This window comes from Sesamum indicum, linkage group LG2 (assembly GCF_026168435.1).
Source record: "Sesamum indicum cultivar Baizhima isolate 11 linkage group LG2, ASM2616843v1, whole genome shotgun sequence".
NCBI classification, from domain to species: domain Eukaryota; kingdom Viridiplantae; phylum Streptophyta; class Magnoliopsida; order Lamiales; family Pedaliaceae; genus Sesamum; species Sesamum indicum.
The window spans coordinates 16,405,928-16,417,336 of NC_142658.1; the positions used below are offsets into that span (position 1 = coordinate 16,405,928).

Genomic DNA, 11,409 nt, shown 5'->3' on the forward strand with positions numbered 1-11,409 from the left:
ATTCGTTGAATTATAAGTGTACTTATTTTTATTATTTATTAGGGGAGACGTTTAAAATAATTATTTTGACTGGCAAAACTCGCGAACTATAGTATACTTAAATGTATATCATTTATGCAAAAAATGATAATATTTTTAATTAACTTAATTTACTATAAGTTTTTATTTATTCATTTGAAATTAATTAATTAAATAAATATAATAAAAAATTAGATTATGTATAGCATGAAAATATAGAAAGATAGTTGAGAAAATATGGTACACACAAAAGCAGATGATTAAAACCCAGCAACACTCTCTCTCCTAACTGTAGTCTCAGCACTCTGACTCTCCCTCTCGAAAAACGAAAGAAAACACCTACTACTACTACTACTACTACTACTACTACTATCACTGCTCTCTTCTCTCTCTGCTGCCCCATTTGCACTTACATTTCATCGAACACTCTCAAGGCACGCACAGAACGGCTGCGGAGAGCCAGAGAGAGGGCGCGAGTGGGTTGTTGCGTGTTCTTGTCCGTTACAATCTTGACGGTTGCCCTTTGTATTTAGTTCAATAATTCTTTTCTGGAATTTTTTTCTTAGAAGGCTTTTGATCTTTTATTTGGAATTTCTTTTTGAGTTTGGGGTTTGGGGTTGGGATGAATCGTCGGATGTGATGGGGGCGGGGTTTTCGCAGGTGTTCCCCTGTTTCAATCCGGCCGCCGGTCCGAACCGGTCAGACCCGGATGTCATTTTCACTGCGAATGCTCCGCTCGACGAAACCCTTGGTCACTCCTTCTGCTATGTCCGATCCTCCGCTCGGTTCATCTCCCCTACTCAGTCGGATCGGTTTGTATCACCCTCTCAGTCCCTCCGCTTCGACGATCCGGCCCATCCAAGGCCCTCCAGGCCGCCCGGATATCCTGAGACCGGTTTCCGAGCCATATCTGGAGCCTCCGTTAGTGCCAACACTTCGACTCCCATAACCGTCCTCCAACTTGATGATTTTTGCGATGATGCCGCTGATGCCACCAATAGTTATCATCATAACAATGCTACTAATAGCAACAGCAACAAGGGTTTTGTAGGTGGACCGTCCAGGGGTGGTGGTAATAGTGTTCTGCTGGATGGGTTTGAGAGTACATCATCGTTTAGTGCCTTGCCCCTGCAGCGGGTGCCACGTGGTGGCGAGCCTCCGTCAGGCCCGCTAGAGAGGGCATTCTTCATGTCTGGCCCAATTGAGCGTGGGGCACTTTCCGGACCATTGGATGGCACTGCCTCCGGTGACAACAATGGGGGAGTGCCATTTTCGGCCCCTCTTGGTGGTGTTTATGTAAAAAAGAGGAAGAAGAAGAGCATTTCAGGAATACGTAAGGCGTTGTACCGGAACTTCTCAGTGGTGCCCGTGAGGAACTTCATTAGTGGAGGAGGAGGACGGAAGGATGCGCCGCCAGGAGTTGATAGCTGCAGAGAGGCAGTGGGGATGGGCTGTGAGAGCAATGAGCAGTGGGCATTAGGTAAGGCAGGTGAGGACCGGGTGCACGTGGTCGTATCGGAGGAGCTGGGTTGGCTATTTGTTGGAATTTATGATGGATTTAACGGTCCCGATGCCCCTGAATTTCTAATGAGCCATTTATACAAAGCCATGTACAATGAATTGGAGGGTTTGTTTTGGGACACGGAGGATTTAGTTGAAGCCTCAGAAAATGCAAATGTCGTTGAGAATTCTTGTCAATCAGATGTTAATACAGATCGCCAAGGGTTTAGTGAAACGAAAGAAGGCGAAAATGGATCACGATTAGTTAAGAAAGTAATGTTTGGAGGGGAACAAATAGAGGTTAGGAGGCGGAGATTATGGGAATATTTAGTGGAGGATGATCCTGAAGAGGGGCTTGATCTATCGGGTTCCGAACGATTTGCATTTTCAGTTGATGACGCATTAAGCGTGAACGATGCTGGTTCAGCAGGGACTAGGAGGTCTTTATTATTGTCAAAACTAAAGCATGGGTTGTTGAATAGGAATAAGGATAAGGAGAGTATCAGATTGTTTCCTTGGAGATTTTGGTTGGAGGGAAAGCAGAAAGCTGAAGAAGAAATGAGGGAGAGTAATGTAGCAGATGATGGGGAGACTGAGAGGGAGAGAATTAGTAGAATTGGTAAGAAGCGGAAGGTAGGGTTAGTTAATCATGAGTTGGTTTTAGGTGCAATGTCTAGAGCACTTGAAGTGACAGAACAAGCATACTTGGATATGACTGACAGGGTACTTGATCGTTATCCAGAACTTGCATTGATGGGTTCTTGTTTGTTGGTGGTGTTGATGAGGGATGAAGATGTGTATGTGATGAATGTTGGGGATAGTCGAGCCATTGTGGCACAGTATGAGCCTGAAGAGGTCAGCTGTGGTACGGAATCTCAAGGTGCTGCGGATGATGGATTTAGTGGTGAAGGCATCATTGAAGAGTCCACTGATGTCAGCAGTAAGGAGAGTAAAGCAGTAAATGAAGCGCATGCTCACCAATCTATGAGTTTGACTGCACTGCAATTATCGACTGACCATAGCACAAGCATAGAAGAGGTAAGCGTCCCAGTTCTATCTTCTATCTTCTTCTATGTAGAAATTTTAGATGATTGAGGAGCTTTCCTAATTTGAAGTTTATGGTCATGGTAAACAATATTTAATCTTTTCCTTGTTAACTAGTCTGAGTACGGTTCAAATCTGCAGCTTTAATTGAACATGACTGAGATATCTGGACCAAACTGAGACAAATGTAGAGAATTTCTGTATGATGAATCTTATGCATATTTTTTTTTTCTAATGTTGTGATGCCTTTTAATGGGTGAAAAGCATCCTTTCTTTTAATCTCTGAGCCAATTGTTTAACTATCTGTCAAATACAGAAAGGACGCTTTCTTGGCTATTCTTCTGATATCTTTCCTTTTCTGATGTAGAAACTCTGTGGTGTTTAATAATTTGAGTTAGTTTTTTATCGATCACAATATAATATCCAAATTAGTAATGAAAGTTAATAGTGATGAAGTTTTAACATGAGAAGTATCTCGTCCACCTTGCCTCTCTCTATCTCTTAGTTAAAATTTGATTAGTTCATTCACTGTGTTTTTAAATTGGCATGCAGCTGGAATTGACTCACCATATTTCTTTAGCAATTTGACATACTGCCAAATTTAGCTTGTCTTTACTGGTAAATCCTGAGAATCGATCATTTCCACGAGTGGCTGTCATAAAGACAAGAATTGACATACTTGTACGACATATCTGTCAATGTGGAATGTGGTCTAAGACTGAGACTTAGAGCTATCATTGGCTTGACTATTGCAACTGAATATTTATGTCACTCTTCATAGAATTCTTCGGCTTCACCCCTCAATATTTCTAATTGTGAAACTTACCTCCATTTTTCTTGTACATGGGGTTTTCCAGGTTTATTTTTGCCTCCTCGTATTTCCACCATAAGTGTTAAGTTATAGAAGACTTGGAAATAGTCTTGGGCATAGGTCTGAGACTTCATATTACCATAAGCTTTGAGTTATAGAAGACTTGGAAATAGTCTTGGGCATAGGTCTTGAGACAATATTCATAGAAGACTTGGAAATAGTCTTGAGCAATGTATGGACGTCTCAGGCGATTCTTGATAATGTTGTCTCATATCTAATGCTCGTGATGTATTCAGAGTCTCAGACCTCATTATACATTTTCGGTGTTACATTTGTTGGAGATTATGTGCTATATGACACAAGTAGAGGCTAACCTTTTCAATTTATGGCACTCAGCATTGTTTGGTGACATATTCTAGTTACGGACAATATCTTGTATAATAGATTTGGAGACTCTCAGTTTGCTGATGATCATAATTCCTGATGCAGAAATGGGTCTAAATGTAGAAGGGTATAGTAGGATGTGTCTATACTACCTTAACTTGTATGGAACTATTTAGGATCTTTTGTAAGCATAATTATCTAGTGTATTTTAGAATATATCTTGGTTTAATTTATTACCTCTACAGCGTAAATTTGAAGGAGACAAGCAAAAACTTTATCGTGGTTTTTGCTGTTCCAGGTCTAATGGAGTTACGTAAGTGCTTTGTCTCGTGGACCTAAATGGTGTAAATCAAAGTTTGAATTCCACCTTAGATTTTTCTTGTACATGTCTAAGATTAGAACTTTTACATAGTTTGAAGCTTTTATTGTTGTTGTGAGCAGATGATTTGCCCAAATGCATGAATAGTGTCCAATAGTTACTGATTTGCCATATACAGTGACATCTTGAACTTGGATGCTTGTATAAATCTCCAAGATTTAAGTTGTTTCCATTTAATTATTGGCTCTCCACATATTGATGTTCTACTATATACTTTCTAATTCTAAGAATGTCTCTTGGTCATTCACATGGTTATTTAATTGTCCCATATCAAACTTGCACTAGTCATTGGAGTGGGAAAGATTGAATTTTTACCTTCTGCTGGTTGTATTCTATATACCACTATTGAAGGATCTTAGAATTAAGTGGTACAATTTAGAAGCTTGGGGCCTTTGTTTTTTTGTGTATTCATTTTCAGTTTTCAGTGTTTCAACAGTAATTAAAGTGAAAACATATTTGTTTATACGTATTCTTATTGGAAATATATTGATTTGACACCACAGTTCAATATAAAACACAATCTCATTAACTAATCCAAACATATTCTCATTTCATACGAAAACCTAGACAAAATTGAAAAATCATATTTTCCACTTGAAACTGATGAAAACACAAACGAACAGGCATAAGTGAAGTAGTACATAGACTAGGAATGTTTTGAACAAAGTTTGATAACTAACAATTATAGAATATGATGCATGATAGAATCATTAATTAAGATGCCCTTTTGACGAAGTTAAAAGTATGCGAACTAAGAGTTTAGAGTACTAGAATTCATGTAAACCTTGCATTTTCAATCAGGGATATAACAGAAATAGGCAAACTAGGAAGGGGATGTTCTGCACGTGAACAGTCTTAGTAGTGTTAATTGAGCACAAGAGATAGAGCTGGAAAGCTACAATGTGGATGATATATAATAACATTCTATGATCCCCATAGTTTGGTAAATAGACCTCTTATGAGACATACTATTCCTTCCTTGACTCGCAAAATCCAAAATCATATGACAGTCGTTTAGTGTTTTTCTCTAATAAAAGGAACAAGTATGGAGGACAACTCAATGAAGCTGGTTGATATGTAACCTTTGCATATGAAATGAATCACTTGAACATGAAATAAATTTCAGAAAGATCACCATGGGGTGACGTTAAGAAAGAATCTTTGATTATTTTGCTTAGCTGGGATTCAACTGTAAAGGAGAATATGTTTCTTGGGGTTAGTCATAAGGTGGAAATGGTTCATGAATCATGACTATAAAAATTCTCTAGTCAATTAATAGGCCAACTTTTGAAGACTTTGGTACAACAAAAGTTAGAGCTCGGAGTGCTGCTGTATTAAGAATGTTGAAGAATTAAGAATCATGGTGCAAGGAAAATTGTGGAAAGGAATTCTTAATGATACACCTTATTGTGAGTAGCAGTCTAGAAGTTAGGTCTCTATAAATATATGAAGAAACTGCAATCCATGTATTTTCTCTATTTTATATTAAGTACCAACTATCAAGTGGACAATTTTATGTTGGCATTTGAAACTGCTTTGGGCAAGTTATTCGACTGAGCAATTTATGCATCGAGCTGATATATGAAGGATTAGTAAGTTGTAGGGTTGTTTGGTGATTAAAATGTCTATTGCATGTAATAAAGGATTACCTCTAAGGCGGCATTATCTCCATGTGCTAGATGTGCCTATTACAGAGTTCATGTGTGATCAATTCTAAGTATAGTTGATTAAGTCCTGAGTTTGTACATCAATTAAGTTTAGCAAGGGGCTTAAGGAAGTGGGGTCAGTTGCAATTTGGCCATAGATTTGGGAATATAATGCAGCTGTGTGTAGACTTTACAGCTTACTCTTTTTTAAGAGGCTACTGTAACTAGTTCCTGTTATTGTCTAGTTAGTGTTTAAACTTGATTATTTAGTATTAAATAGGATTAATGCTTAAGCACACTCATATCAAAAGGATTAATCAGATTATGATTAGTCAAAGCTAGATTAAACATGTCAAGAAGTTAGATTATTCCACAGCCAAAGAAAGTAGTCCTAAGGGATCGCATGTAGGGAGCGCCTGGTATTTGGAATGCGTCGGTAGAGCACAAGGATGATGTGATTCCACTTTGGCTGATCTTTCTTGCTGCTCAGCATTCTGATTTCTGACTATCAGCTTGTAATGCGATCTTGTTCTTTTTATGCATGTCGCTCTTTGAGTGTACTATGTTAAGAAAAAAATCTTGAGGATGCTCTAAGATGTGTTAATTTTCTGGATCCTATATGTGACCTAATCATTTTTGTTCATAGATACGGAGTTGCATGGAAACTGGGGTTGTAGGTATTAAACAAAATACATTGGTAGGGTTATCTAAGGTATATGGTCAGAAATTCGGTGCTAAAGTGGAAAATAAGGTCGGAACTGGAAGATTCACCACAAGTGCGAGCTCCATTGGTCAACTGTTGTCAGCAAGAATCTTGTCTTGTGTGTTACAAATTCAATTTCTGTATTTGCTTGTACTTTGCGTTTGGTTGGAGATAACATGCTTTGCTTGTGCACAAGCAGGTGTGTACAGTGTGAATTATCATGTGGCCTTTGCAGGCAAGCTTGATCCATTCTCTGAATGAGCATCATGTAGCATGGAGCTTTAGGATGGAAAATTTATATATGATCATGTATCATCAGATAACGATAGGGGTTTAGGTTTAGGACACTATAAGCGTAGCTATATATAACATGTTAATATTGTATAGAATGGCAAATGTCTTTTTCAGTTCAATAACTTTAGTACCTTGTGAGTTTTGATTTATTTGGCTCAAGGGATGGTGTATTTTTGTTTACTTAATTCATTTCGATAAGGGGAGTATAATTGGAACAAAAAAGGAAGTAGTTTATCTTGAGTGCTGGTGGAACAGAATTTGAGTATGACAAAAATGGAGTCAAATAGTTTCTCAAGTTTATAATTAACTTCTGGTCTCTCTTTTGGTTACACTAGTGCTTGCATAAGTGACTAAAACTCCTTATGCTACACGATAACTTCTGGCTATTAAATGATCATGACTGTGCTTTAGAGGTTTTAAGCTTCAACAACTTTCTCTATATGGCATCTTGTTTGAATGTCTTTGCAGCATTCATGTTTTTACCTTATTTGTTTTCTGGTATTTATCATTTTCAGGAAGTTATTCGCATCAAGAATGAGCACCCAGATGACAACAATTGTATAGTAAATGATAGAGTTAAAGGTCGTCTTAAAGTTACTCGTGCATTTGGGGCTGGGTTCCTCAAAAAGGTTTGTCTGTTGAATCATTACTAGGCATTTGCCTCTCGTTTATGTTGGTGAATGCCATGGGTCTTTACTCCTTTTTGTGTGTTTGTGTTGAATTTCTATTGAGTAAAGTAGATTCTTAATCCAACTTGGTCCTTGCAAAGTGGTTTATTCGCCTTCATTATATTTCATTCAATCACATCGTCTTAGATTTTGGTCAAACAATTTTTACAGTTTGGCACTATGTCAGTTCACGTCCCAGAGTCCCAGTCCAATTAAGTACATTAATATTTCCCAAGTCACGTTCTGTGTGATCATTATCATCGTTTTCCTTTTTCTCCCTTTTTTTGCTAGTAATGAGTTCAAGGATTAAGCAGATATTGATTTTACTGAAACTTCAGGAGTAAAGCATTATTCAAACATAACCCAAAGACATGCAGACTACTTACCGTGCAATATTTGGTCTTGTCCACTACATTACTTTCTTGTGGTTACTACCCCTTGATTGGTAGTTTCTGTTAAGTTGTTAATCTTACTCTGTCTTTGGTCCAGATGAACACATTTTGCCTACTAAGATGGATTTCATAGTGTTTTTAACATCTGCAATGTAGTCTGTGAGTTCTCCTTGTTTCTTCGAATTGCTTGTGACCAATCTCTCTAATGGTCTGTATTGCATTGATGCAGCATAAATGGAATGATGCCTTGTTAGAAATGTTTCGGAACGATTATATTGGTACCGCACCCTATATATCATGTTCGCCTTCACTTCGCCACCACAAACTGTGCCCCAGAGATCAATTTGTGGTGCTTTCATCTGATGGCCTGTATCAGTATTTTAGCAATCAAGAGGTGGTTTCCCATGTGCAGAATTTTATGGAGAGGTTCCCAGATGGAGATCCTGCTCAGCACCTGATAGAGGAGCTTCTATTCCGTGCTGCCAGAAAAGCTGGTAAAAATTTCTCCTTGGAAACTAACTATGAAAGATGATTGGTGTAAAACCTCCTTGAACTGGATTTGAGAATCAATAATCTGTCATATAATGCTGGGTGGTGTATATCACTCCCTTATTCCTATTTACCATGGATGTTTGGTCAAAGTACAAGTTACTTTCTATGCCAACATGTCTTATTGAGTTTATAATTTGCTCTCTGGTAACTGAAGTTGTTAGTACATGGGAGCTAATAACGTAGTAAGGTTTCTAAATCACTGATATCTTGGGAGCTACAGATATATTTTGGGGGTTTCCGTGTTCGCATGCTCATATAGAAGCTTGAAAAGACAGGTTAGGGGCATGATACTTATCACAACTTTCATATATAAAGTATTAGTGCAAGCATTTTTGTTGCTGCTCTTGGCAAATGATGTTAGAAGGAAAGATGTGATGCTTAATTATCAGATTCCTTTTTCACAGGATAATCCCATTAGTTCAAACTAATTATGCAGTTCACAAAAACTGTTATTAGAAGAGAAATATCGAATTCCGAGAACATCAACATTTGCTTCATATTCAGTAATGTCTCCATATGACTTCGAGTTCCAATGCCAGGTTGGTTGGATTTCTGTAAAAAGTATGTTAAGTTTAGCAACAACGGAGAGACCAAAATCATCTTTGTGCTCTTTCCCTGTGTCTTGGCAGACGAAAAAACCAAGAAACCTCATTGAAGTCTTCATTTTCATGGTAAAGAAAGCTCAATGATGAATTATCACTTGGAATCTTATTACAGATTCAAGCCTACAAACGTGAATATTACCGTAAACCTAGAATTTACCTATGTCCTTAATGTTATGAACTACAGATAGCAAATAACACACACTTCTCTGCTTGTGTATAGCTCTTCGAATCTCATGTTAATTCACCCGAAAAGGAAAGAGGCTTTTCTATCAATGTTTCCTTGTTCAAATGCTTTCTTTCCTCTCATTTTTCCTGAATCACTTCAAAACCAATCTTTTCAACTATAATTGTAACATATACAGTGATATATATTTGCTATATATATGGTTTTTTGGTCTTTTATCTGCCTTTTCATTTAAAGTTTGTGTATGAAAAGCCACCCAACAGAATTTTGGAGGCTCTGTTTGCACTGCCACTGCATTTCTTGAACCATATCACTTTAGTGCCATTTCCATTAGTAGCCACTTTTATTGTAGTGATAGTGTCCTCTTTCCCTTCCTGTATGTCGGCGGTTTTCTGGTTTACAATCTTTGATCTTTGATGTTCCTCTCTAGTGATTTCATTTATATGGTACTTAGGGACCAGGGGGTGTTGATTACTTTTTTCTCCCCTGCATCATACTTTGCCGGTTGATGCACTCAGTTATTTTTTTGAAAGTTGCTTCTGAAGTCTGAGCTGCCTGCTTGTTTTGTGAACCGCGAAGTCTAGTACAAAACTTTGTTCATGCATTCTGCATTCTATAGTGGTTACTTTTGCGAAGGGCTCATGAATCGACTTGCTAGTGGTTCCCTTTCCATTTGGGGTGGGCTGGAAGAAACAAGGTAAATTGTGGGTCTGGTATGAGTTTCAGCATTCCTTTGCCTCATTGGGATTTATAGGCTGTTCTCCTTGTTTCTTGCAACATGATTATTAAGGAACATGCAGGTTGAGTGATCTTCCCCAGTTTGAGGTATCAGATATTGTGCTCTCCATGTGCATTATAGCTAAATTACCAACTCTTTCCCTCATTCTATAATTACAGAAACCTTGCCTATAGGTTTACCATGTTTATCAACTTCTTATGGCATTAAGGTTTTGAATAGATTTGACGTCATCAATGAGAAAAAATTGCTTCCTATTTTGCATCTGATCCTACTGTCCTTGTGTACAATGATTCTTGCATTATTATGCAAGGAACATTTAATGATGAGTTCAAGTATTCGTTTCTTTTAGAATTGCAAGATTGAAATGTGGATAAGGCAGGTCCCTTAAAAAATAAGTGGTTGGTTCCAAAACACTTGAATTAAATTAAAGGGAAAAACTGACATTTGAATTTAAGATGTTAATCATGTTATGAATTTTTAAGGTAATCTCATTCCTTAAACTATATGAACGTTGCAAATAGACAGTTTTTTTTCCAAATACGTAAAATTATCAGGCCGCTTAAAAGACATATAAACTAATAATTTATGATTACTTTTAAATAGGCAAATGATCAATTTATGAATTCCTTCTGGGCCTTCTAATTGGAGCAGACATGAGTGGATGTTTTCTTAATTGTGTGTGATGGAGGAGCGGAGTTGATTATTTAGCTATTTCAGAACTTGATCACTAGATTTTACTTCAAAAAGATTGACTTGTTTTTGTTGTCTTTCCTTCCACATTTAGTTCTCCAGACTTCATATCTACAGCCTCCCATGCTGAACTATACTCATCTGTGTGCAGGAATGGATTTTCATGAGCTTCTGGACATTCCACAAGGAGACCGTCGGAAGTACCATGACGACGTCACGGTTATGGTGGTCTCTCTCGAAGGAAGAATTTGGAAATCCTCAGGGAAGTACCTTTGAGCGATTGCAGCAATACAGCTTTGCCTGTTGTATTCATTCTGCACAAAGCTGGAACGACGGTTTTGATCATCAGCTGAATGTGTTTGCAAAGCACCTAGAAAAGTTGGAGGGCAACCCACTCTCTGGGTCCAAAGGATTGTTCATCTCAATCCATCCGTATGTGCAAAGTGAAAGGGAACCTACATGACCAATTGGCAAGACTCGTGTCGAGAAGTCTGAAGGCTCAAAACATGGTAAAGAAAAGTATTTCCAGAATTAGGAAATTTTTGTAGTTGGTGGTGTAAACTTGTTTTAGGCAGGAAAAACAGCATCTATCTTCTTTGGTTATTTTTTAAGTTTAGCAGAGTGGAGAGCCTTCTCATTCGTTTGTTCTTCATTGGGGGGTGTAGTAGCAGTAGCAGCTTTGACATCTTACCTTCTTTGAAGGTGAAATTTGTAATTCTGAAAGTGGACTGAATGCCATTTAGAAAGAAAGTATTTAAATCCAAAAAAGTTTGTGTAAGTAAATGAAGATATTAAAACCA

General features: G+C 37.8%; 1 protein-coding gene across 1 annotated transcript; it reads left to right on the forward strand.

Moving 5' to 3' along the window:
• The first annotated feature begins 315 nt into the window (after nucleotides 1-315).
• On the forward strand, nucleotides 316-11,409 carry PLL1 (poltergeist like 1). Its single transcript, XM_011071925.3, has 4 exons — nucleotides 316-2,556; nucleotides 7,295-7,408; nucleotides 8,069-8,333; nucleotides 10,761-11,409. Exons 1-4 carry the CDS (start codon nucleotides 658-660, stop codon nucleotides 10,883-10,885), a joined length of 2,403 nt encoding a protein of 800 aa, XP_011070227.1. The 5' UTR covers nucleotides 316-657; the 3' UTR covers nucleotides 10,886-11,409.

Coding starts and splice junctions, on each gene's coding strand:
- PLL1 (XM_011071925.3), top strand. CDS start 658: ATGGGGGCGGGGTTTTCGCAGGTGTTCCCCTGTTTCAATCCGGCCGCC. Junction 7,409..8,068: donor GGGCTGGGTTCCTCAAAAAG/GTTTGTCTGTTG, acceptor GCATTGATGCAG/CATAAATGGAATGATGCCTT. Junction 8,334..10,760: donor CCGTGCTGCCAGAAAAGCTG/GTAAAAATTTCT, acceptor ATCTGTGTGCAG/GAATGGATTTTCATGAGCTT.